The following is a 24,514-nucleotide window of genomic DNA, read 5'->3' on the forward strand; positions in this document are numbered from 1 at the left end:
GTCCCACCAAATGGAAAGCACAAATGCTCAGTTTTAGAAGTGGTACTGGATTGCAGCTGCAAGTGGCTTTATACTGTCACCATCTGAGAGCTGATCACAACAATAAATAAGAAGTCTTTCACCTGGTTGCAAAGAGCAGAAGGATCTGATATGTTGCTGTTTCATTCTCTCATGTAGTTTAGCTGAACGACTTTGCAATTGCAGTAGAAAGCAAGCAATTTGAAACTGTAACCTTTGTTTTGGTCTTCACTTCTGTTATCTCCTCTTTGGATTATTCAACCTTGATGCTTCAATTTCATGTTTTGTAAAGCAGTTGATGCTAACACAATTGCTAACTCCCATAGAGTGTTCTAGGTTTATTAGTTGCCTGTGATATTTTAAAAATTGGTAGCTGAATGGCTGTCAAAAAAATTGTGATTTTCAGTGTGTGTTTGGACAGATTGCACTCATAAGCATGCTACCAAGTATGTGTTTTGATTTCTTATTGTGTGTGACACTGTGTAGGCCTAGTGTAACAGAGTACAAGCTTTAAAATACTGTGCTAATGCATTTTGGAAGAGTTTGTACTGTAAGATGGAGGCTTCTTGTTATTTAATTGTCAATGACAATAAGCATAGATGCATCATTTTTCTCTTTGATCATTATTGCTCTTTTTTATCATGGCCACTAATCAACCTTAGTAATACTTTAAGTTAATATTCTGTCCATACAGTGGGCCTTATTACTCGTAGCTTGTACAAGCCTCAATTTGTCTATAAAATGAGTAAAAAATGCTGCTATTTCCATTTGATTACGTATTTAGACATGTCCTACAAAATATTAGCTATGTAAACAAGTTGCAAGGCATCAGGTCCAGTAAAACTGGACATCTCATTCACTGTGTTCCGTGCAGATAAACCTGAACTGTAACCTCTGTTGTTATTTTTGCCTAGGAACTGTGAGGACGTGTTATCAGCTGCAGACTGTGAGACCTTATACCAGTTTGTTTATACCACACACCGTCCACTTGCAGTAGCAGCTGGGGAATTCCTGTATAAAAGGTATCTCTATCTGACTGCCTACCTCTTGCATATTCTCATTTGTTTCAGAATGAAGGTGGATTTATTTAAGAGGGGTATTAAGCATTCATTTTTTTTTCTGCTGGAAGTATATACCATGAGGATAGTAGATGTGCTTTCTTCTCCTGAATCAGAAGAGAAATTCTGTCTGGGGGTAATCATTTGTTTCCCTGCACAGCGCTCCCCAGTAGATATGAGAAAAGTTGCAAGCCTAACACAGAGAATATGAAACAACTGACTGATCCACAGACACCATCCTACTTTGAGTGTATGCCTCCTTTCTTCTTTCTTTTCCTGTTGCGTTCCTCCTTACAAGCTAATTCATCACCTGGCAACTGCTGCATTTCCATAGCATTGGTGATTAATCACAAAAATGGCCTCCTCTTTTCCCTTTTGGAAGTTGCCTTGTACATTGTAAAGGCTTTTGAACAATGAGAGATGCAACAGATTAAAAAGCCCTCCCAGTTTTGTGTCAGGTAATGAAGTACAGGGTTTATCTTCCCCAGGAGTAATTCTTATAAATGGGCTTCTTATAACATGAAGCATGAAGTGCATGAAGTGAATGGAGTTGATGTGCTAAAAAGAGAAGAAATAAATTTTCTGTCTCTGTGGCTGAGGAAAGTGATTTTATGTTACAAAAAGAAATGAAAATAAAACTATTTAGGCAAGGCTTGTGCCTGAATTCGGAAATAATTATTTGTGTTTCTCACATATGCAGAATCTTCTCCTAGCTGCCTGTTGCTATCTAGCTGAACTGCTGACATGCTAGAGTTTGTGTTGCCACATCCAACAGAAAGACAAAAGAAGATAAATTTCTCTTTTGATGAATCTTCTATCTCATCTGCTAGCATTTTCTGCTTGACCCAATGTTCTATCATAAATCAGCTGTTTTTCCTCCCAGAACATGGCTGTCTTTTGCTGCTAAACTGATTGCCTTGGTAACTTGACTTTTTATTCTCAGCTTCCCAGTACAGCGTAGACACTCTGATCCTCTAAACCTTTTCCTTGTTCTTGGCCTTGTTCTCTGTGACTCTGGTATTAGTACAGAAACATCTTTTCTGGTGTGATAGAAATAGTAGTGACAACTTCCTTTTCCTAGTTGTACTGATAAAAATTTCAGTATAACGGTTTTTGTTTTTTTTTTCTTTTTCTTCTTGGTGTATATATGAAATCTCAGTGTCTGCATTTTTAATGTCGATTAGTTACAGAGCTGGCATAAATTATACCAGCAGAAGCACTTTCTGAAAGTACAAGCTTATACTGACACTGAGTAGTGTGGTCCTGCTCTTAAATCCAAGCCATTTGGGCCTCTGAATCTATGGGAATGGCATTCCTGTATGTGTTTTGGGATTAAAACTTCTTATGAGCAGTGCATTCGTGCTCATTTAGGCTAAGGAGGAAAATGGCAATATCATATTGTGAGCAGTTTCTCCACTGTGTTTGTAAAATTGAGTATGTTGTAAATTGCCTCTTGCAAATACAAGATGCTATACTATCTTCAAGAAGAGGTACACTAGTGGTTGGGTAGCAATATTTTTACTGAGTTAATGTTTAATTTCAGTCTAGAGCTAACCCCTTCTGCAGTATGAGAAAATGTCTATCTCAGAGTATGTTCAACACTGTGGAATCTGCATCTGTCGTCCAGAAAGTTGGCAGGGTACTTTTAAAGTATCAGAAATTATCTCTGCATCCGCAGGGACAGCAGATCTCTCATAATGGAAAGCAATCTAATCTCTTTTCCTTTCATCTCCTAAGAAAGTCTAATATGATTTAGAGTAAGTATGTATTTAGAAAAAATACAGTCATGGGGCTCTTGAAAGAATTTGTGTTGTATTGGCAAACGAGCATAAAGGGAATGTGGCAGAACTGAATTGGCTTCCTTTTCTGTTGGCAGGCTGCTTAGTCATGAGGGAGGTGAAGAAGTTTTGTGCAAAGGAGAAAAGAAGGTTGGAGCAAAGACTGACCAGCTGAAAAGATTAATACGTTTTTTCCTGGAGAGTGAGGTGAGGAGAACAGCCCCTGCAATATAAACCTTTTCAATCCAGTGATGCATGTTAAATCAAGTACTGGCTTCCATTTGGAGAGTATTTCTAGTTGTGATCTCTGTAATGTTGGTATTTGGGATGTTCTCACTCTCTAGGATGAGTTGTTAATGAAGACAGAATTGAGTGTTTCTGTTCTATTGTTTTAAGGCTGATTTATAGCTATGCTAATGAAGAGAATCAAAGATGAAGCAGCTTCTGAAAGCAACTTAAAGGACTAATGTCACCATGTGAACGGGTTTTGGTACATGTCTGCATCTTAGTGCAGGTAGATGGGGGTTGCTGTACCGTGGCTCTGCGCTCAGAGTGAAGTGGTGTTTCTGAAATTTTATCAGATTAAGTGCTGTGCTTTACTATTTAGCTTTTGCAGTGGTGTAGACAGGTGTCTGGTCAAAGTGTCTGAGGCACAGCCATTTTACATATATGTGTAAAGAATTTCAGACATAATTATCTAAATTATCAACTTATTTGTCATCAACTTTGTTGTCCCAAGGTTGGATTTTTTGTTATTAACAGCAATATAAAAGCAATATGGAAACTAGTTTTAGAGGTTATTTAAATTACAAAGGAAACATACTGAAATCAGAGAAAAAGAACAGCTTTTTTCCTGCTTTTTCTGCTTTTTTCCCTGCTTACTTGCTTTGTAATAGACTAATGATGTTGTTTAAATGCCGATTAGCCTCAGACTAAATATGTTGGAATACTGTGTGTAAATGTATGTTTGAATGACAACTTTGTAATTGGAAAAAAGAGGAGAGGAACATATGAACCTTCTGTTTCTTTTACTGATGCTTCTATAAGCTTGTATTTTTAATCCCTAGCTACACAAACATGTTGCATACCTCATAGACAGCTTGTGGGACTGGGCAGGCAAATTCCTGAAGGACTGGGAATGCATGACCACTCTTCTGTTAAAAGATGGTGAAGGAGATGGAAAAGGTGGGTGAGCAAAGAGGTTATCTTTGTCCAAATTAATCTCTTGATGTTGTTTTTGAACTTTGCTTCAGCTAGCTTAGTACCATTCCATGTTGTAGTGCTCTTTGATCCCGGATCGTGGCCCCCAAGAGCCACGAAGCAGATGTGACTCAGTGCCCTGCCAATGTGATACTTGTAACAACATAGTTGTTTTATTTAGTGTTCTGTATTTATGTAGCATTAGTTTAGAAGCTTTGCAAGAATACTTGTATAAACAAGCTCAAGTAGCATTCACTTCTTTCATTTGTTTGCCCAAAAGATGAGAATCTAAAAATATTAAGAGATTGAAGCACAGTATTTTTGGGCTACTATTCATGCCTGGAGAGGAAAAGGACAATGTGTTGAGTTCGTTGACATCTTACACGTTAAAGAGCTAGAGTTTTGTTAAAAATGTTTTAAAGTGAACTTAAATCATAGTTGTTTTAGTAGAACAGGAGGCAGTTGTGTGTCTGCAATTCAAGTTTGCAGACCCAATAACTTGAAGCATTTTGAAGCTCAAAGAAGCAGGCTTGTACTAAATGAGACAGTAGTCAGCAAGGGTAAGCCTTAGTGAAGCCGTGTGTGTTGTTGATATATTGTTAGGAAGTTTTCTTAGGGGACAAATAATTGCTGCTGTGTTCACTAAAGGTAGAAAATAATTTTCTTCAAATTAAATCAAACACTCTTGAAATGTTTATTTAGCAGCATCTTTCTGTAGTGTCTTTCTGCAGTTATTCAGATAAATGGGTAGGTTTTTCATTAGCTGTTGATGCATCTTTGTTTTGCTTTTGTGTGATGCTGAAAGGAGACTGATTTATTTACAGTGCTGAATGATGCTCAGGAAAGTGTTCTCATCGAAATTATCCTCGCAACGGTTAGAGAAGCAGCTGAAGGTCATCCTCCAGTGGGCAGAGGTGCAGCCAAAAAAGTCAGTGCATCTTATTCTCATTCACTGTGCTTTGATCACTTTTATTTTGCCTTATGTGCTTTGCCAGATAGCATATTCCTATATCTCTAGGAATTAAATGGCTTATTTTTATGAAATGGCACGTTGTCTGTTGACATGTAGGTCTTATTAGTGGTGGATGTTGAAGGGGATGAGCATTAGGTAAAAGCCATATGAAGTAAGTTATTGACAAATGGTGAACATTTTATCCACGCAGTATAGTTGTCCAGTGATTTGCATCTAATTTAAGGTTAACAAGAAAATCAAAAAGCATCTGGTTGTCTCCATGGAATAGTATCTTTATACGGGCTTCATTTGGTTTAGATAAAGGCATCTAAGTTAACCTTGGATTACATGTAAAATTCCACTCAGATCTAAGAGACTTTATAATTGAAACAAAATGCTTTGTCTGCAGATTCTGTCAGTAAAAGAGAAGAAAATACAATCAGAAGATTGTACCAAAATTACTGAACATTTTATTATGGTGCTTCCTCAGCTCTTGGCAAAGGTAACTAACAGCTGCTCTGTGAATGCATGTCGAATATTTCATTAAAATTCCTGCAGTGCACTCATATCCTGTTTTTTTTTTCTTTTTTTTTTCTCTGCAGTATTCAACAGATGCACAAAAAGTGGCAAATCTTCTGCAGATTCCACAGTATTACGATCTAGATGTTTACAGTACAGGACATCTAGAGAAGGTGAATAGGAATTGAGATAGTCGGTGCATGTGCAGTGTGCTAATTTTATGATGGTACACAGAGTTTTGTGTGACTTGGAACAAATATGAGCCTGTTGAAACAGAAATAAATGGCCTCATACCTTGAGGAAAGTGGTCTTATTCAGGCTTTACTTCTCAATTTAGGGCTGCCAGAGAAGAGCCTTGTGCTTGTCAATTGTCAGCATCATCAGATGTGCTGTGACTGGCTCCAGTGGGGTGGTAGTTTTTGGTTTCATCTGATAGGCCTGCCCTGGGGTTTTTCAATGTTGGATAGAAAGAGGGTGGGTTATCCTGTGTGGCTAAGCTGGCCTCTTCCAGGAGTTTACTACAGAATAGGTTTCACGCTCCTTGAAAGCTGACTCCCAGCTGCTAGGGGATGGTAGTAACTGAAAGATAAGAATAGAGATAGTATAACTGCTGATGGGAAAGGGATGGTCAGAAACGGATAGATGAAATCCTTGAAATGGTTTAAAGTATTCTTAAGCAACGATGTTTGCAGAGAGGTAAGATTAACTTACTTTCAGCACAAAATGTTAGCTGGAAGAAAATCAGTGGCACAGTACAAGTTCCCTCTTCTCCATAAGGGTGAAAATCACTTGCTGATCTTCACTTGATCTGAAACAGCCTCCATCCTCTGCTACCAGAGGAGACAACTTCTGTTGTTTGGAGACACTCCTTTCCTTTGGAAAGACATTTTTATTCACTCCTGTTGTCTCAGTTATTATAGTAAACTTAAAAGTTTATTATAGTAAACAGCTACTTCATTTTTAGGAAGATTTAGAGACAGTAATAATGAAAAAGAGCTACAAACCCATTGGTATCCACTGGTCCTACCCCTCTGGTCCTTAGACTGGTGTTTATTTCATGCTGGTTGTATAACCTATAGAGAGAGATTCATGGACCAAGTGAAATATATCTGAAGTTTAAGTGGTTTTAGGTACATTTTACCTCTAATACCCGTTTTGTCACTTGCAGCATTTGGATGCTTTGCTGAGTGAGATAAAAGGCATTGTGGCCAAACACTCTGACTTGTCTGTCCTCGAGGCTTCCTCCAGGACTTACTATATCCTCTGCAGTGAAAAAATGGCTATCTACAGCAAGGTGGATTGTGCCCGCGCTCAGCTGATAGATGAGTTGATGGGACAGCTTAACCAGCTACTAGATGGCTTCTGGCAGAAGGTGAGTGTGACTCATTGTGGAGATAAGCAGACTGTTTCCATGTGAAAACAGAAGAGGGAAAAACAAAGAGGATTATTCTTTGCCTGCTGTTTTGAGTGGAACAGAGCTTTCAAAGGTGGATTTGCTCTTCTAAAAAAACTGATGATTTGTGTTTTCTTAAGTGAGTGTACTAGCAGGAGTAGAGTGAAAATAATACATGAGGTAGTCCACAGCAGCAGCAGGGCACTTTATGTCTTCTGGGTGTTCTGGAAGTGGGTTCCACAAATGTAGAATTACAATGCCAAAGATGCATTGTATAAGATCAGCTAAGAAGTATCAGAGATCTAAGGTGATGAGGCTGTTCTCCAAGTGGTACATTTCTGTATTTCTTCATATTGGACTGTATGCAAGATGCCCTTCATGGTGTGACTTTGACTGTAGGAGAAAAAAAATTAGTAATGCTGATTGCATAGCACTGGGGTCTCTGAAATGATGACTTTCCCCTCGAAGGAGGACTGCAGAGTCTCCCTCAAAGTTCTTCTTTAGTTCTAAAAAGCAGAAACAGCTGGTTGTGATATGAATAGCTTGCTGGCTGAAATGAACAACAGAAGCCCGCAGCTGATCTGATCAACTGTGCCGTCACGAACAGGTGTCGTGCCGTGGAATGAGAGTTAACACTGGCAGGTTTTTATTGGACCCTGGAATATTGTAAAATGTGTCAAGCCAAAAAATTCCCTAACCTCAGATTGGATTTATTTTGTTGGCCTTAAATAGATATCTGTGTCAATGTGGGATAATGTGTACTTATGAGAAATAACATCAGTGCTAGACCAGGGGATTCCTCAACTCCTTCATAGTGTAATCCATATCTAAATAAAGAGATTTTTCTCCTGCGACCCCTCCCTTCTAATTCTTGGTTGCATATACCATCTTCCATAATCACGTAGCATCCTTGTGGAAACTGCAGCAATTGCATCTATGGGAAAGTATTTAATGTATTTTTAGCTATCTTTGAATGTGATCTGGCAGCTGGAAGCAACCAGATCACAGCACCACGTGAACAGTTAGCTTTCCAGAGATACCTAGCAACCGATGTGAAGTTTAGCACTTCTGTGTTAGCCTAATTGCTAGTTTTACATTGTTAGCAGTGCTGTAGTTTAGAGAGGCTGCTGTGGATTCAGTAGCAATAGAGACACTTACAACATTTCTGTGCAGACTACACACTGCTTTCTTTGTACTGTAGAGGAAGGCATAAGTAGTATGGTGGAAGGTGTAAGGACTGGGGAGAGCTGGAGGAGAGTAATTCAAGCCTTTGGGTTGGTTGGGAAGAGCATAGCAGTTACTTTGCCCTGTGCTGACTAATTCCTTTCTCTTTCCCAAACCTGCAAAATTTAGGAAGAAGCATTTTGTATGGATGCCGGAGAAATTTCCCAGATGCACTCTGCTTTGAGAAGAATAGCAGCTTTTCATAAGTGAGATTTTATTTACATAATGCTGTTTTATTTTGCCATATACTTAAATGTTGCTTTATCAGATGCCAAGTGAGAATTGTTCACACTGGTTGGGTTTAGTAAGATTTTCACAAGGGAAGGAAAATGGTTCCTATGAGAGACGTCATGGGGTTTAGTTTTTGCTGAACAGAGCTGTAGTCTTGGCTTATGGATTTTTTTGTTTTGTTTTGTTACTGACAACGGAGCATCAGCCCTATTTGGGGCTAAGAAGAGTGTGTTATAGAGTTGAGATGTCAGAGTGGACACAGAGCTTCTCTCAGCTGGGTCATTGTGGTGCCTCCCTCCTAACAGGATGCTGTTGCACTGCCTTATGGTCAGCACTGGTGGTCAGTCTGAAGAAGGTGCAGTGAGTGCTGTCTCTCAGCAAATGCAGTCTGTTTTTGTTTTGATTCATTTGATTTTTTGTAAGAACGTGATTTTCTCAAAAGATTGTTTCTCTAGGAGTTGTTCACCAAGTAAATTATCGTACAAGGTAGTACAGAGTTGGGGAAATGGCCTTCTGCTTCATGTGTCCTTTGCTAATCCATGCTAGTGCTACTCTGGTTATTCAAAGCAAAGCTTACGTTGAGCTGCAAACACCTGTGAATATAAGAAACACTCTTCTAAAGTTTCTATGAAGGAATTTTTTGTTCAATCTTCTTGAGAACTTATTGAATGGATTGCTCAGGAACAGGAATATAAGCAAGCTTTTTTTTTTTTTTTCCTCACAGAGACTGCAGTTTTGTTGCAGGAATGCAGACTGTAAAGCTTCAGACTGAAGGTTGCAGCAGTTGGCCGTGAAAAGCTTAATTTCCTTCCCCCTGACATTTAGTAATTAGTTATCTAAGGTTACTGCTGTACACCAGATGAAGGCAAAAGTAGGATTCACTTAACCTATTTGGTCAGATGAGATTTCAGTTCTTGATTAGCACGTCATCGTTGTTTTCTTTTATTCCACTTGCAGTGCCCATGATCTCACCAAGTGGAATTTGTACGACAAGACTTTGAAGTTACTGCAGTTTGAAATGGAACATGGGAGTTTGTCTGTTCTGGTGAGTTGCTGATACTTAACATTAAAAGAACTTCGAGTTGCTGAAAGCCGGACAATTAGAAAATATTAAATAATGCTATATATCAGCATTGTATGAGACAGAAAGGTACTGTTTCCTTGTCTCAGTCTGGGAAACTGAGGCTTTGGTGTAAAGTGGTTGGAATCAATTAATATAAGACATTATATGGAATAGTTGGGACTGGGAGGGTCCTCTTCTGGTTTGCACGAAATCGGACATTGGAATACCTTGTACCTGTTGATTGCAAATTGACACTCAGTGAGAAGAGTTTGTAATTACTTGTCTCAACTGCAGCCTTTTGTTTGTCTGGTTGCCTCAACTCAAACATTGGCTGTGCAAAGACAGAGGTATAATATGGAATTACAAGGTGAAGTACTCCTAGCACTTGTAGATGTTGATCAGACCCCATTTTCAAAAGAGAATTGGGAATTATTTGGCGAAGAGTCAACCAGAGAACAAGACTCTGCAGCCAGTGTGTGAAGGTAGACTCCTTTAAATGGAGCATCAGAGCACATATGTTTGTCTTCTGCTCCAAATTGCCCTCTGAAGGAATCTGCCTTTCACCAAAGACTGCAGAGAAATCCTAAAAGCTAAGTAAAGTTAGCCTCTGTTATGTGGTTATACTACTCCCTGTGGTACGTGGTTGTATTCCGCTGAGCCCATAAGGGTGTCAGAGGTATTCAAAAGCAGCATTTTAGTAATGAAGTTTCTCAGTAGATAATGTTTACTTGTGTATAAACCTATTGAGTTTATGTTGAAGATCTAGATATTTACAGTGCAGGAGTGGTTGTGCAAGCAGCAATCAGAATGCCATGCTTCTTGCTGGCAAGTTTTTCTTGTAAATAAATATATATGTTTTTATTTGCAGGTGATCCTGCCAGCTTTCCAGTGCACATATTTTTCTCTCCTGTGGCAACTAGCTGCAGCTGCAGAAAATTCTGCTAAGGTTGGCCCTTCCACATCATTTTGTGCTTCTAGAAATTGAAGATGTTTTTCTATTCTCAAATATGCATTTTCTTGAGGAAACCAAACTGAGCTGGAGCATTCTCCTTCTCTCTCTGACAATATCCTCTCCTTTCCCTTCCTTTCCTTTCTCTCCCCAACTCTACTCCTCTCCTCTTTTTCCTATTGTTTTTCAAGTTCTTATGACTTTTCAGTGTGCAAGAGAATAAATGAACAACAGTACGCCTCTATTTTTACTGCAGAACATGTGCAGTGAATTCCTAGTGCTTAATGGAGATAAGGAACTTGTTCTACTGCCAAGCACTTTGTTGTTCTCTTTTTTTAAGCGACGAAGGATATTCAGTGAAAACTCCAGAAAGCTCTGTTGCTTTGCTTTATTTTTATTCTCTTGTTTTACTTATATATAATGTGACATACCACTTTCTTCAAAATTTCAACCTAATTTCTTCAGTGAACTACTTACCTTCCCACTTGGTTTTACATAGTGTCAGACACTGCCAGATACTCCAGAAGACATTCTAGTTTAAGACACACAGGGAGGAAGACTCTTTTTTGCTTAGATTGATATACGAATGCATACCTGTGTAGTTTCTCCTGACTACCCTGAGTGTTGCAGTTTCAGTTATTCTGTCCCCTTCCTTCTGGTGTTCGTGTGCGTACAGCATGGGACAGTGACAGGAGCATTTGTTTTGAGTGAGAAATGCTAGCTGGGAGGTTACCCCGTTCGGTGACTGATTCACTATCTATTCCTGTCCCATTCCATTCCTGAGTGGATGTCTGCATCTCGCTGCTCTAGTATGTTCTGCCTTCCAATCCAGACACTACTAGCTTGCCTGATAATGGGGCAGGACCATTTTTAAGTTGGCCTTTTATTATGGGAGTAGATTTTGATTGGAAGCACAGTGTTACGGCCCACTCTGCAGGACCAAATCTGGTTGTTGGCAGAGAGGGAAGTTCCAAGAGCAAAAAAGAATGTTTCCTGGGCAGCAGCCCCAGGACTGTTTCTTCCCTCTAATGGGGTTAAGGCAATGTTTTGCCTCCCCTTCTGTTTTTTCTTAGTAGGCTCTGGGATGGATCCCCCTTCTTATTAAGATATACTTGCATAGCACTAGAGCCAGGCCTGGTGTTAGAGCATTCCTCTTCTGTTGATTGTTCCAAGCTCAGTGCAGTGCAGCAGCTGGGATCTGGAGAAAGATCAGAAAGTCTTATGTAGCTGTGGGCAAATCAAGTACACTGTCTTAAGTAATAGAGATTCTGTGAGGGGCAAAGTTAGCAGCGTAGTTAAACTGAGTTCTCTCTGAAGTCAGTAGAAGGAAAGAGAAGAGCAACTCCAGAAGGCAGCTCATATGCTGGGTGTGGAAAGTTAGGTGGGATGGATTAGAATTTGAATGACTCCACTCCTGTCTGTAAAGTGGAAATCATTGTCACTGCTTCATAAGGATAAGCTGAAGTACATTCTGCATACCTTGTAGTTGCTTTGGAGGGCTGTGTAAGGGGATAAACAGTATCAGAGCAACTAAACCTACAAGTGGAGAATCAAAGTTTGTGACTTCCTGAACACCTCAAGCCTCAGCAAGTGTGGCAGATGCACATAGACCATTATTTATCACCTTTCTGTACCAGAGTGGGAGCAAGAAGTATGTATTTTTATGGACTGACTCTTTTATTCTAGCTATCGGCCCTGAAAACAAAATGTAGTTTTTAAATTCATGGCTGCTGCTTCTGTGAGATTTCATCTTCTTTCGTAATGTCATCAGCTGTGCTCTATTAAATGAGTAGTGGTAACAGAAATAAAAGTGCAGTTGTTGTTTGTTCTAAAATTCTCTATTGAAACACAGTCTCTAAAATCTTTGCTTTGTCACTTTCCCTACATATGTTTTTAGAAGGCTCTTTTGGCATTAAGAAGAGAGCTGAGGCGTTTCAGTGAGATTTGCATGTGCTTCCTGCACCATAAGGAAAAAGATGTAAGAGAAAAGGTCTGTGTTCTTATATCACTTAACTGACGTTTGTGCTCGGTCCTTCTTTGAATGCCTTTCTTTCTTTTCATAGCAGCATTTCCTTCTACTGATTCTTGAATTTTTTTGTCTCTTAGGAGAGAAAAAGCTTTTTAAAATACACAACCCTCAACTATTTATTTGAGATGAAAATTAAAGTTATGTTAATTAAAATGCTACAAAAGTTAGTGCTTTAGTCAAATATAGCTATGTCTGCTTGAATCTGCTGAATCAAGGCCTGATTCTGAGTGACTCAGTTTGCCTTTAGATGATTGCTTTTTTTTCTGATTAGACTGATCACTATACTGGTTGCTGTCATTGCTTTTAATGCCTTGCTGTGAACATCACGTAAGAGATGAAACATTTGGAGAAATTGCCCAATGATTCACATGTTAAAAAGAGAGATTATGGTGTAATAGAGTACTTATTCCTTTCCAGGGGATTTTGAAGATCTTTAGGTGATGTTCATGTGTGGTACTTGTATATACTGTATCCTGAGGTATGGGTTGGGAAGGGCTCAGCCATGGCATTTTATCACAGGCTGGGGAAAACAGAGATCTTTAGCTTATGAGGAGTAAGTAGGGCAGAAATCAGATTTTTACCTTTTGTGTTTGTTGGAGATGCAAGTTGGAGTTGGCATGAACAGTAACATGGTCTCTAAATCTTTCATTGGTTTTGTTTGCTCGATGCAGGCCTTCGTGATTCTCTGTGACTGGCTGCTGATTTTGAGCCATCAAGATTCAAATAATAATGAAGAAGCAGTAGGACTTCTAGATTACCTTCCCAGTACTTCACTTCAGGAGAAACTGCTTTTCTTTATTCAGGAACATGTTTTTGTGGAGGAAGAAGAGGGAAGCAAAGGTTAGGTATCTTCATTGCTGATGAGACACTACCGTTTTTGCTATTATTTGTTGGTTGCACTTAACATACCTGGAAAGGGGGCTGATTTTTTTTTTTTTTCTGGCCCCTTTATGTTGTTCAATGAATATAAATTAACTGGTTTGTATCTGATGTGGATCAACCACAGGAAATCAGTACCGATGCACTTCTAGCTAGAAATGGCTGATGTAATGCACGTATGGCTGGGAATGAGTGGTTTGACTTTGGTGATAGAGATGGTGTTAGCCATCTCTGTGGGAAGCCTTGAAGTGTGTTACAGCATGACTCTGTCAATGCACGGACTCTAACCAAGCCATCAGAGTAAAGGACTAGTGGATTTTGATGTGGCCTGAGCAGCTGTTCACATGGAGTTCTGTTCAGTTTAGGCACCACAAGATTCCAGGTCACGGTGAATATACAAGAAGCGTTGGGCTAAAATTGCAGCTAGAGGAATGTTAGAAGAGAATCCCTGATGGACTCAGGGAGTTTGTAGTATCCTACTCATGAGACTTTTGAAGTCAATTGTGCTTCAAGTTGCCAGTGTTATGGATCGGAAACTGATAGTTTGTCCTGTTTTGGGTTAGATGGCCTTCTGAGATCTGTTTCAAACCTGTTTTGTGTGATGCTTTTAAGTTCTTCCCTCGAAGCCTCCCTGTCATCCCACTGCGGATTTCTTCTTGCACAAGTGACTTTGTTATGCTGTGGGTGTGTAGAGCTTGAATGTTTGCAGAGCTGGCTGCTGGTCCATTTCAGTTTTAACTCTAAATTTGCAGGTACTTCTGATCAATCTCTTATGTTTGTTTTCAGACCTGCAGTGATGCTGGAAACAGAAATGGTGTGCATCAGAATCATAGATCGAAGACTGGTGCCTTTTGGCACTTGGTAGATCATATTCCCAGCAGTAAGGAGTGTATCACAGCTCTCCTGCTGCAGAAGCTCACCCAAAACATTTCCATAGTTGTGCTGGAAGACACTTTAAAAGTATTTGCTTTCCACAAGTTGTCCAGCAAGGAATTAACCCATGTTGAAGAGGCTTAATATATTCACAGTGATGTGAGACTGCTGAAGTGTTGGTTTTCTAGCATCTGTGTTATTCTAAGGAAAGCAGAAACAAAAAATGTGGTTACAATACACCTGGTCTCTTCCATTTTTTTGTATTTGTGCCTTTTATTTGGCAGTATGTTTGGTTCTGTTCTCTAGCTGTGAGAATTGTTATACAAGGAGATTCTGACTTGTGGAAATGAGAATCCCTATGAAGATCAGAGCAGAAGATGGTGCAAATAACTCACTTTCACTGTCATCAACTGCGAACTTTGAAGTGGAAATGAAAACCTGTGTTTTCCGACATACACAGAAATGAGCGCCAGCATCTGTTGCTTAGCATGTTGGCTGAACAGCTGAGTCTGTGCTATTCAGATGAAAGATGGTCATTAAAATTGAGCTACCTTGAATAAAGTAGTAGAACAGAGCTTCAGTGCTTTTGTTTCCCTAGGCCTGACAGAAGAGGAGGAGAGGAAGGACGAAAGCTGCAAGCTTGACAACTTGCACAAAAAGCGAAGTCTTCTTGCGGCATATTGCAAGCTAATAGTGTATAATGTGGTGGAGATGACTGCAGCTGCTGAGATCTATAAGCATTATGTGAAGGTAATGTTTATATAAGGTTGCTTTCTCTGTCAGTGCATTTCAGTGCTTGAAAGTGACTCTGCTGTTCGTGAAAGATATGGGGGTAATAGTGGTATGGCTCAGAACCCTTGTGTAATCACAGAAGGGCTATAAAATCAAGCAAGATTGCTTGATTTTTCCTCTGTAGAGGCCATCACTGCAGACAAAGGACTGAAAGTTCAGTAGAGAGCATATCTGTGTGAATATCTGCTATTTGGTTTCTCCAAAGGGCCATTTCAGAGAAGCAGACTGTGGCTAGGCAGTGTCTGATGCTGAAGTGATCAACATACTTCATACAGCTCACACAGTTCACATTCGTATGGCCTGGATTTTGTGTGCTCAGCTGGTAGAGCTTCAGCTGCTCTGAGGTGTGTTTCAGGAGGGCTAAGAACAGCCCAGAGTGGGCAAGTGCCTTGAGTCAACTAAGAGGACAGTAGAATACCTGAATATGGACATTGATCTTCACTGAGCAAGTGCTGGTTAGATGTATAAAACTCTGTTACTCTCCTCAGGGGGCTTTGTTCTTTTGTAACAACAGTTGCTGTTTTTTACATTGCTCGTAAAGGAGCATACCTTTGTTTTGTGTATGAAATAGTGAAGTCCAGTTTTGATATTTTTTTTAAAACTTGGATGTTCTGATATTGGGAGTGTTTAATAAACTTGTGTGACATGAACGCAGTTGTGTATTTTATGTATTCCCAGCACTGTGATAAGGAAATTGTAATTCTCATTTGTTTTATTCCTGTTAATAGACCTACAGTGATTTTGGAGACATAATTAAAGAAACCTTAAGCAGGACAAGGCATAGTAACAAAATTCAGAGTGCCAAAACACTGATTCTCTGTCTGCAGCAGGTAAGTTTATGATTAAAGCAGTAGGGTGGGGAGGGTTCTTTATGACAGCTACATTCATATCAGCATTTTTTGCCTACTTTGCCATAATTATTCAAATTAAACAGAAAGCCTGGTGGAAGAAATTGTTTCCTTGGCCTTGCTTTCTTTTCATAGGTGTTTTTGCACATCTTAAACTCCTTTCAGATCATTGCACCTGTTATAAAATGTGTATTTTTGTTTTGATTTTAATCTTCAAAGGCATAGTGTGTTAAGATTGATGTTATCTTTGAGATTACGAAGCCTTTCTTGGGACGTGGTGGACATCTCTTATCCCTAACAAAGGTTAAGGATATTATTCAGTGTTTTACTGACTACCTTAATTCCTACTGAATTTGAAGAACAACATATGTGTTTGTGGCTGGCCGGCTCTAAGCTCCAGGACTTCCACTATTTTTTCATGGGAGGGAGTGGGGCTCAGCTCTTTTGAAGGGCTTTGCAGCTGCTAACTGATGAGACCAGTCAGCTATTTTAGCAGCTGCTTTTACCAGCTCTGCCCATGACCAGAACTGCTGCTAGCCTGGGGTCGTGCTGTAAGCCACAGGGCAGGCTCCTCCCAGGGGCTGCTGATACTTGAGCTTTGCTTATTTCACACGCATTGCCAGGGGCTTAGATCTACAAACCAGCCCCTGAAATCTGATTCTAGATAAAGCTAAGCAGCATTTGGCTACATATATTCTGCTGACACAGTGGGGACTTTGTGTTTATGTATCACATAGGCAACAAACTGCTTCTGGCCTTTGCTTGACCTTGAAAGTTAACAGGTTGAATGAAGTGAGCTCCCCCCATGTAGTATTGGGAAAAAGAAAACCACCACTGAAATGTAGAAATTGGACTTGAGGCTTGCTTTTGAGACTGTCTCACTCTTGGGAATTGGTTTGTGTTGCCACCAAACTTTTGTGCTGTATCTGCATTCTGATACCCTGAAAACTCAGGCAAATAGTCCTCTTGATTTGGGAGACGCAACAATAGGAGATGGTGTCGGTGGGGCCATCACCTTTAGGAATTGATTCTCTTTATACACATTTATTTTTTTACCTATCTGTCAGAACAGCACTTTTTGAAAGACTTCCTGGTGCTTGTTGCAGTTGTGTGCTATTGGAATATATAACTTACCTGCTCTTGTGTAAGGCTTCTGTCTGTGTAAGCTAAGCATTGCTTGGCGTGCATCTCTCTGTGTACTCCAGAAGCTTTGTTTGGCTGTAGGATTACATGTGGTTGCTGATCTGGGATTTCTTTTGCAGCTGTTTCAAACACATGCAGCAAGCCAAGACAGCAGTACTGGTGTGGACTTGTCTTCTGCTTCCTTCACAAATATGAAAGAACTTGCACGGCGATTTTCGCTAACGTTTGGCTGGGACCAGCTGAAATCTAGAGAATCTGTTGCCATGATACACAAGTATGTGCCTGTAGCATGGCTTTATCCATGACCACTGAGTTTGTTAGGTTTTTTATATTATTACTCGATTCTCACTCAATTTTTGTTTTCTTTTAATAGGGAGGGGATTGAATTTGCCTTTCAAGGAGCTACTGGAACAGATGGGAAATGCTTGCCTCCTAACTTAAGCTTTCTGTTAATCATCAGTGAATTTTCCAATAAGCTGCTAAAGCCTGACAAAAGAGTAGTGTAAGTTAAGATCTCATTTGCTGTCACGCACAGGTTGTGTTTTGTCTGTCTGTGTACTCAGGGTACTTGACCTTCAATGACTGAGTGCTAGAGAAGTTGCTCAAGGGCTTTTCAGAGAACTTTTGAAATCAGTTTGCCCTTGCAGCTCCTGGTTTTAGAGACACTCATAGAATTTTGCAGTAGCTTTTGTAGTACCTACGTTTGAAGGTGCAGTGTCCATTCATGAGCTCTTGCAGGCATGGTTGTGACACGTGTGGCAGTTCTGAGGCAGTGACACTGGCAGAGATTTGCAGCTTGCTAGTGGAGGGGCAAGAAGGTTTTTCTGAGAAGGGAAACAGAATATTGAGAATGAGGTAAAACCTGGATCACTGCTTTGTAACAATCAAATTCCACAAGCTCAGGACTGAATCATGAGTTCCATGGAATGGAAATACACATGATTATTAGTAACAGAGATATTTAAACTCGAGAATTAACTGTTTACAGGGAAGTAGGCCACTGATCCAGGTGGCCCTCTGTGTTGTACATTGGTTTATGTATTTAAATGTAATGTAAGAATAGTATTATTATTTTGGTATTACAGGGCCTTATGCATCTGAACAGAGAGGTGTGACAGCCTTTGGCTGTCTTAACAGCACTCATTTTTGGCAGGGAAGTAACTGCCTTATTTTTGACCTTTGTCATTGCTTCTCTGGTCAGTGCTGCTTATTTTGGGTCTCTGCACTTCAATCCTCTATGTACAGGGCACTCTAATACCTCTTTCCAAATATACAACAGGTATTTCCATTTTTCTGAGAGCACATTTGATGATGTGGGCGAGTAAGATGAAGCATTAAGACACATCTGCCTTTTTGAATGGTTTAGTGAATTACTCCAGTGTTCATCTTGCTGAGTTCTGTGTAACTTGTTTGTTCCTGTGTCACTTTGTCTGAAATTAGAGGTTAACTTGCACTGGAGTCTTCAACAAGGTTTTATACAACAGATGTCAGAAGTGGTAAAATGTAAAATTTTCTGTTACTTTGCATGACAAATGAAATTAATTGCCCATCGCCAGCTACCCAGACAACAAAAAAAGTGATTAGAACATGAAATGCAGAAAGAGCCAAAAAATCTTTGGCATATATTGGTTACAACCCTCTAAGTCTAAAGTGAGGGCTCTCACTGTCTCAAGTGAGACAGTTCTCACCACCTGAGGATTATCCTTTTTGTTCATGCAGTTTTCTCAGCGAGTGTCTTTGAGATCAAATGCTAGAATTGGTTTTGGAGTGTCTCTCTGTCCACGTTGCCATGATTTGAAAGATCTGTGTGGTGATCCTTGTGCAATGAGTAGATTTCTGTTAACCCGTCTTTGAAAAACGTGATTTCATTTACCTCCAAGGAGTGCCATTTTCAATTAAACAAGGGCAAAACAATTCATCATTGATGTGGGCCGTATCCTTATTATTTTTTTTTCCTGTGGCTGTGTTTAACTTCTTGACCAGTGGATATATTCCAGAAGTATATCCCTGAAGGTATTCTATACGCTCAGGTTGGTTTAGTTATTGAAAACTTCTGTGGGACGTACAAAACCGAGCAGGAAACGCTCCTTGAGTTTTAGTCCTTACTGCCTCAGACCCACCCACTGCTGCTGGGAACAAATGGGAAACAATAAAATCACAAAGGGGGAAATTGGCATTTCATCCAGAAATACTTGCAGGCTATTTTTTCTGGAGTAACGATTTCTATTCTGGGAAGCTCGAAACGCCTTGCAGGGGCTGGAGATTATATTTCCACTTAGAAATATTTAGGTTTAGCTGCATCATAAATTACTTGCTGGAATGTTTTGGGTCAACATTAACTTTTAGAAATAAACATCTGGTTACTTTCATTTTTATTATTAATCATAGGTTTGATGTCCAGGTTTGTATATTAACATATGCGGGCGTCCCTTTAACAGATGGGATGCAGAATATGGGCATTTGTTAGAAAGGAGAATAATTTCAACACCAGCAAAGTAAATCGATTTTAACCTCCTCTGCCTGTAATTGCCCAGGCCGTGAAATATCAGACTTGTGGCTTGGTCCATGCCACGCAAGAAATGAGTTATTGAATAACAAGCAGCACGAAGGGCCTGATGCTGAATCAGTAGGAGCCTTTCCATTGGCACGGACAGGAGTTGGGTTAGACCCCTAAGCAATAGTCACAGTACATGCTTGTTTGAAACTGACAAACTCCATCACCAGAGTTTCTTGATTCCCGGCGCCCCCACGGCCCATGACTGTAATTGTTTTGGAGTCAGCGCTGACCCTAACCTCCTCATGGCACCAATTCTGTTTTGTTTTTGCAAAGCAAATGAAATGTCTGATATTTTCCAGGCCACGCTCTTAATCAAAGGAAGAATAATGTACTGTACAGGCTGGTGTTAAAACTGTCGCTGTTGGTATTTGCTAACGTGAGGTCTGTTTTAGCCACACTGGGCTTGATTTCCAAGTGATGAGCTGTAGCTGAAATGTAGTGAATGTCCAGTTTCAGTCTGAGTCAGACTTTGGTTTTCTTTTCCTATTGTCATGATACAGAAATGGATCATCATAGAATCATAGAACAGCCTGCGTTGAAAAGGACCACAATGATCATCTGGTTTCAGCCCCCCTGCTCTGTGCAGGGTCGCCAACTAGCAGACCAGGCTGCCCAGAGCCACATCCAGCCTGGCCTTGGATGCCTCCAGGGATGGGGCATCCACAGCCTCCTTGGGCCAGAAAGTCAGAAAGAATTTGTCAGAAGCATCCTGACAAAGGACATTTTTTCAGAAAGAATGTTTGAAGGAAACCTCTTTGCTCCAGAAGAGGTGGTAGCTTGGTGATTATTCACTTGGGAGGAGGGCCAGCATCAGGTCTGTGGGTTTACTCAGGCAGAAGGAGGATTTGAAGCAATGCTTTGTGCAGCCTGTTTGTTGTCGTGATTATAAAGGTGTCAGCTGCTGTTGTTAGACAAAGAGAATTGGATGGAGTTTGGTATGATATTACAGAGAAATTGTTTTTTTTCGTTGTTTACTTAAAATAATAATTGACTAAAGAGTCACTCCTGGCAAAAGTACCCCACTTCTTGACCTGCCATCACCTGAGGTCTGCTGTGTGCTGCAGTCCTTAGGGCAGAAAAGGGCAACCAGGAGCAGAGGTGTGCCCTCTCAGAGCCCTGCTCTGTTCACGCTGCTCCTGGCAGCAGCAATTGGCAGTGACTTCGTACATGGCAAGTTCCTTTTGGAGACTGATGCAGTTCTGTAATTCCTGGGAATCGAGTGTTGTGTCTAAAGATGTGAAGGCATTTGCATTTTAAATATTCACGTATTTTAGAGATACCTGTGGTTGTCAGGAATAAGGAGAGGGATGCTCTTTCTTTTTTCTCCCTTGACAGTTCTGTCTGCACCTTTTGACAGCCAAAGGAAAATACCATCCTAGCAATACCCTGCATAGGTATTGAGTGAAAAAATACACTTACAGATCTTACTGATTCTTACACTTGTTTTTGTTTTCTTTCTAGGTATGACTACTTACAGAGGTATGTAGCAGAACCACTGCCTTGCAGCCGAGACAAATGGCAGCCATTGCTTTTATACAGAAACTCTCTGTTGGCAAATGACGATGAGGAGAGCTCCGTCCTTGGCAGCTCAGGAGAATGGCCTCCCATGGGCACATCGAAGGCATTGTCTTTTAAAAGGAAATTATCTAACGGTATGAAAACTGACTGTTCTGAATTTGCTGGGACAAAATAAACACAGCTGAAACGCACTTCATGCTTTGCATTAGCAGTACCACATTTTGTTGGGTGCTTATGGACTTTCCAGTTGGAACTGTGGCTTTTGCCTTCAGCTTTATTGTTGCTGACGGTCTCTCGGTCACCGACTTTGAGAAGGTTGGTTGGCCTGGGAGACCTTGCATGATAACTGTGAATTCTCTGTACTGAGGTCTGTGCTACTGGGACTTGGTTCATTGCTTTCAGCTATGAAGGGCATTGCTGCTTTAGGCCCTGCAGATGATTATGAGAGGTGTTTCCAGAGTTTGATTCCCCAGATGATCTGGGCCAAATCATCCTTTGTTGAATTCCTGGGGAACCTCGCCTTCTAAACTAGGTTTCTATTTCTATTCCAAAGAATTGTACTTAGGTGGGCTGCTCTCATCGACTTCCAGTCTGTAAAGAGATATTTCCTGCATGCTTATGTTAGGGATTAATTAAATGTAGTAAAGCCATAATGAAAACAATTGCCAGTAAAAGTGCTTCGTGCTTTGGGCTTGTGTAATATGGGCAGGAAAGGGAATTTTCCAGAATGACCTTAAGTTTATCTCATCCTTTCTCAGATTTTTTCAGTGGTCCACCTTCAAAAATCTTGTTCTTTATGTCCCAGAGGCCCTTCTTTCTTGAGGGTGATACGGACTCAAGGGTACTGATAGCACTTAAGATTGGGGCCACGATGAGAAATCTAAATTGCAGAAGTGATGAGTGGGCAAATGAAATCAATGAATGCTTTGCTCCAGATCTCCCTTTGAGCTTGGCCTCCATTGCTTCCCAGTAGTGGGAGAGACAGTGCTGTCAGAAGTGTCCAGTGTGTGACCTCCAAGGGTGAAGCTGAAGAATAGCTCTCTCTCTTCCAGGGTCTTTGCCTGAAACCAACCATACTGAAGCAGCAAGCCAAGAAGCAGCCTTAGAGCATGCTTCCCAGCTTAGCTCTGCAGCAGGGAGAAGCAGAAAGAGGCTGAGATCTCAAGAGAAGCACTTGAAGGAACGTTTGCCACTGCGTTGTCCAGAAGGGCTGCAGAGGAGATGCAGGTGAGAGTTTTATGTCTTAAAAGCTCCTTCATTTGTCCTAGCATCGATAGCTGGAGTTTCTCTAACTGCCTCTCCTTAAGATTTTTGTAATCCTTCTGTGGGCAAAGGTGCAGACGATGCCCTTCAGCTTGTGTGTTTTGTTTCCTCAGACCAATCTCTACATTTGCTCCTTTAGCTCACTTGTCCCCTGATGTCACAGAGCTGCCTTAATCAAATTTGTGCAATGTGAAATCTCTCTTGAAGTGTTTCTTAAGATACAGTTTTCATTTTTCTTTCCCCACCCCAGCAAAGATGAGATTGAGACAGAAGATGTCTCAGTGGAGGGACAGGTGGAAGACACAAGTGAAGATGTTGATGTTGATGTGGTTGGTACAGAACAGGTAATTTTGGACTGTGTTTTCCTGGGTTGAAAAGGACCACAACAATCATCTAGTTTAACCCCCCTGCTATGTGCAGGGTCACCAGCCACCAGACCAGGCTGCCCACAGCCACATCCAGCCTGGCCTTGAATGCCTCCAGGGATGGGGCATCCACAGCCTCCTTGGGCAACCTGTTCCTGTGTGTCACCACCCTCTGTGTGAAAAACTTCCTCCTTATATCTAACCTAAATCTCCCGTCTCAGTTCAAAACCATATTAGGAGCCCTTTGCTACAGTGCTTCATATTACTGATACCTTGTAGAGACAGCACTGCCATAGGCCTGTAAGGAATATCTGTTTCAGAAATTGTTTGCATTGTGTGTTTCAGATAAAACAAACAAACAAAAACTTGGTATCAGCCCAGGGCTGTTCCTTGCTTCCTTACCCTTTTCCATTTGGAGTTGTTAGGGAGACTAGATTTTCCCCAAGCCAGCTGAGGATTTAAAGGGAAGCACATAAGTGGTGTGGGCTCAGAGTGGCAGCTGGTGTAGCCTGGAGTTTATATTGAGGGCACTGTGCCTCTGGAATCGGGTAGGAGAGTGTAGCCAAACTACAGCTGCCTGTCTGGGTTTCAGCTCAGCTGAGGAATGAGTATTTGGGGCAGTGAAGGAAATGGGAGGGTGGAGTGCATGGACTCCAACAGGCTGTTGTGCACCATGGGTCTTGCAGCAGTAACTGGAATGAAAGGGGAAGAAAAGTGAGGGCACGAGGCTTCTAGGGCTCCAGCTGGTCACTGCCTTTCCTTCCTCTGAAGGTTTGCTGTGCCATCCGTTGCAAAGGCTGAGCATGTCCTTCAGGTTTTTTCTCTTGCATTTCCCTCTGCTCTCTGAACTTTTGATACAATGCAAATAATAGCGTTTCACTGACAGTTTTTGGTGGTGATTCAGGTAACCCCTTGATTTCTAGTGGCTACCTGGGGTCTATAAAATAGCTGCATTCAAAGACCTTGGCTGATGGTTTACTTTTTAAGTGAGGTGTTCTTGTTAAGTTAATGATTTCACCTCATATCGGAGTAGTGGAGTGACTGAAGAAAAAGTAGTGAGCTTTGCTCTAGTGTAAAAATATTTGCTTAGACAATGAGCCTGGGGCAGCCCTTACTGAAGATAATAGGAGAAATTAATTATATCAGTGGACCAGATGCTTACTGAGAGCCGGCTTTGGCCACATCACTAAATGTTTGGAAGCTTTTATTGTCGTTCTTTTTGTGCCCTTTTCTGGATAGTGTGAGAGTGACTTTTATTTTTTCTTCCGGTGCAGGACAATTAACACACTGAGAAGATGAAGAGAAATGAAGAACACAGTACTGTTTCTTTCTTTGAATTGTAAAACTAAACAGTGTGGTTGCAATGGCATCAAGCAAGGCAGCAGGAGATGTGTGTCAGGTCAAGTCCCCCCCTGTAGGCACCCACCCTGTGCCAGTTTCTAGCAGCGTGGTTGAATTCTCCGCACTGCTGGTTATGGGGATTCCTGGTGTGATGGGTGGTGTGCTTCAAGGGGGGAGAGCTGTGAACATCGTTACTCAACTTCGTCCTCGACTTCTATGTGGTCTTTTCCATTTTTCCAATTTTCCAATTTTCCAATTCCAACCCAAGTATTGGAATCAGGGTACTGACATACTCTGATTTGAAGGCTCTGCCCAGGCTCTGATTTGAGCAAGCATGTCTCACCTATTTATTGTTCTACTGGATGCACTCCTTACTTTCTGGGGTGCCCAGGATGGATGGAGATGGGTGTAGATCCTTGTACACAACCCCAGCACAGGGAGAAAAGAGCCTGCGACTTGGACCCAATCATCTGAAAGTATTCCTGAATGCCAGCGCTCACAGAAATGGCGTTTGTTGCCTG

At 40.9% G+C, this 24,514-nt stretch overlaps 1 protein-coding gene across 1 annotated transcript in view; it reads left to right on the plus strand.

Moving 5' to 3' along the window:
• Positions 1-22,661, plus strand: part of LOC306953618 (cohesin subunit SA-2-like) — a gene marked incomplete at both ends in the record, with an annotated part of 54,653 nt that extends 31,992 nt beyond the window's left edge. Inside the window, 19 exons of the mRNA XM_079544580.1 lie at positions 933-1,040; positions 2,953-3,061; positions 3,922-4,039; positions 4,879-4,982; positions 5,416-5,508; positions 5,609-5,698; positions 6,694-6,897; positions 8,272-8,348; positions 9,331-9,418; positions 10,305-10,382; positions 12,283-12,375; positions 13,086-13,254; positions 14,765-14,916; positions 15,687-15,788; positions 17,069-17,223; positions 17,323-17,451; positions 20,968-21,158; positions 22,077-22,251; positions 22,538-22,661. Of these exons, the coding sequence (XP_079400706.1) occupies positions 933-1,040; positions 2,953-3,061; positions 3,922-4,039; positions 4,879-4,982; positions 5,416-5,508; positions 5,609-5,698; positions 6,694-6,897; positions 8,272-8,348; positions 9,331-9,418; positions 10,305-10,382; positions 12,283-12,375; positions 13,086-13,254; positions 14,765-14,916; positions 15,687-15,788; positions 17,069-17,223; positions 17,323-17,451; positions 20,968-21,158; positions 22,077-22,251; positions 22,538-22,661 (2,359 nt within the window). The remainder of the gene's footprint in view (positions 1-932; positions 1,041-2,952; positions 3,062-3,921; positions 4,040-4,878; positions 4,983-5,415; positions 5,509-5,608; positions 5,699-6,693; positions 6,898-8,271; positions 8,349-9,330; positions 9,419-10,304; positions 10,383-12,282; positions 12,376-13,085; positions 13,255-14,764; positions 14,917-15,686; positions 15,789-17,068; positions 17,224-17,322; positions 17,452-20,967; positions 21,159-22,076; positions 22,252-22,537) is intronic.
• Positions 22,662-24,514: the final 1,853 nt, after the last annotated feature.

Source organism: Tetrao urogallus (genome assembly GCF_951394365.1).
Source record: "Tetrao urogallus genome assembly, chromosome: 1".
In the NCBI taxonomy this organism is placed as follows: Eukaryota; Metazoa; Chordata; class Aves; order Galliformes; family Phasianidae; genus Tetrao; species Tetrao urogallus.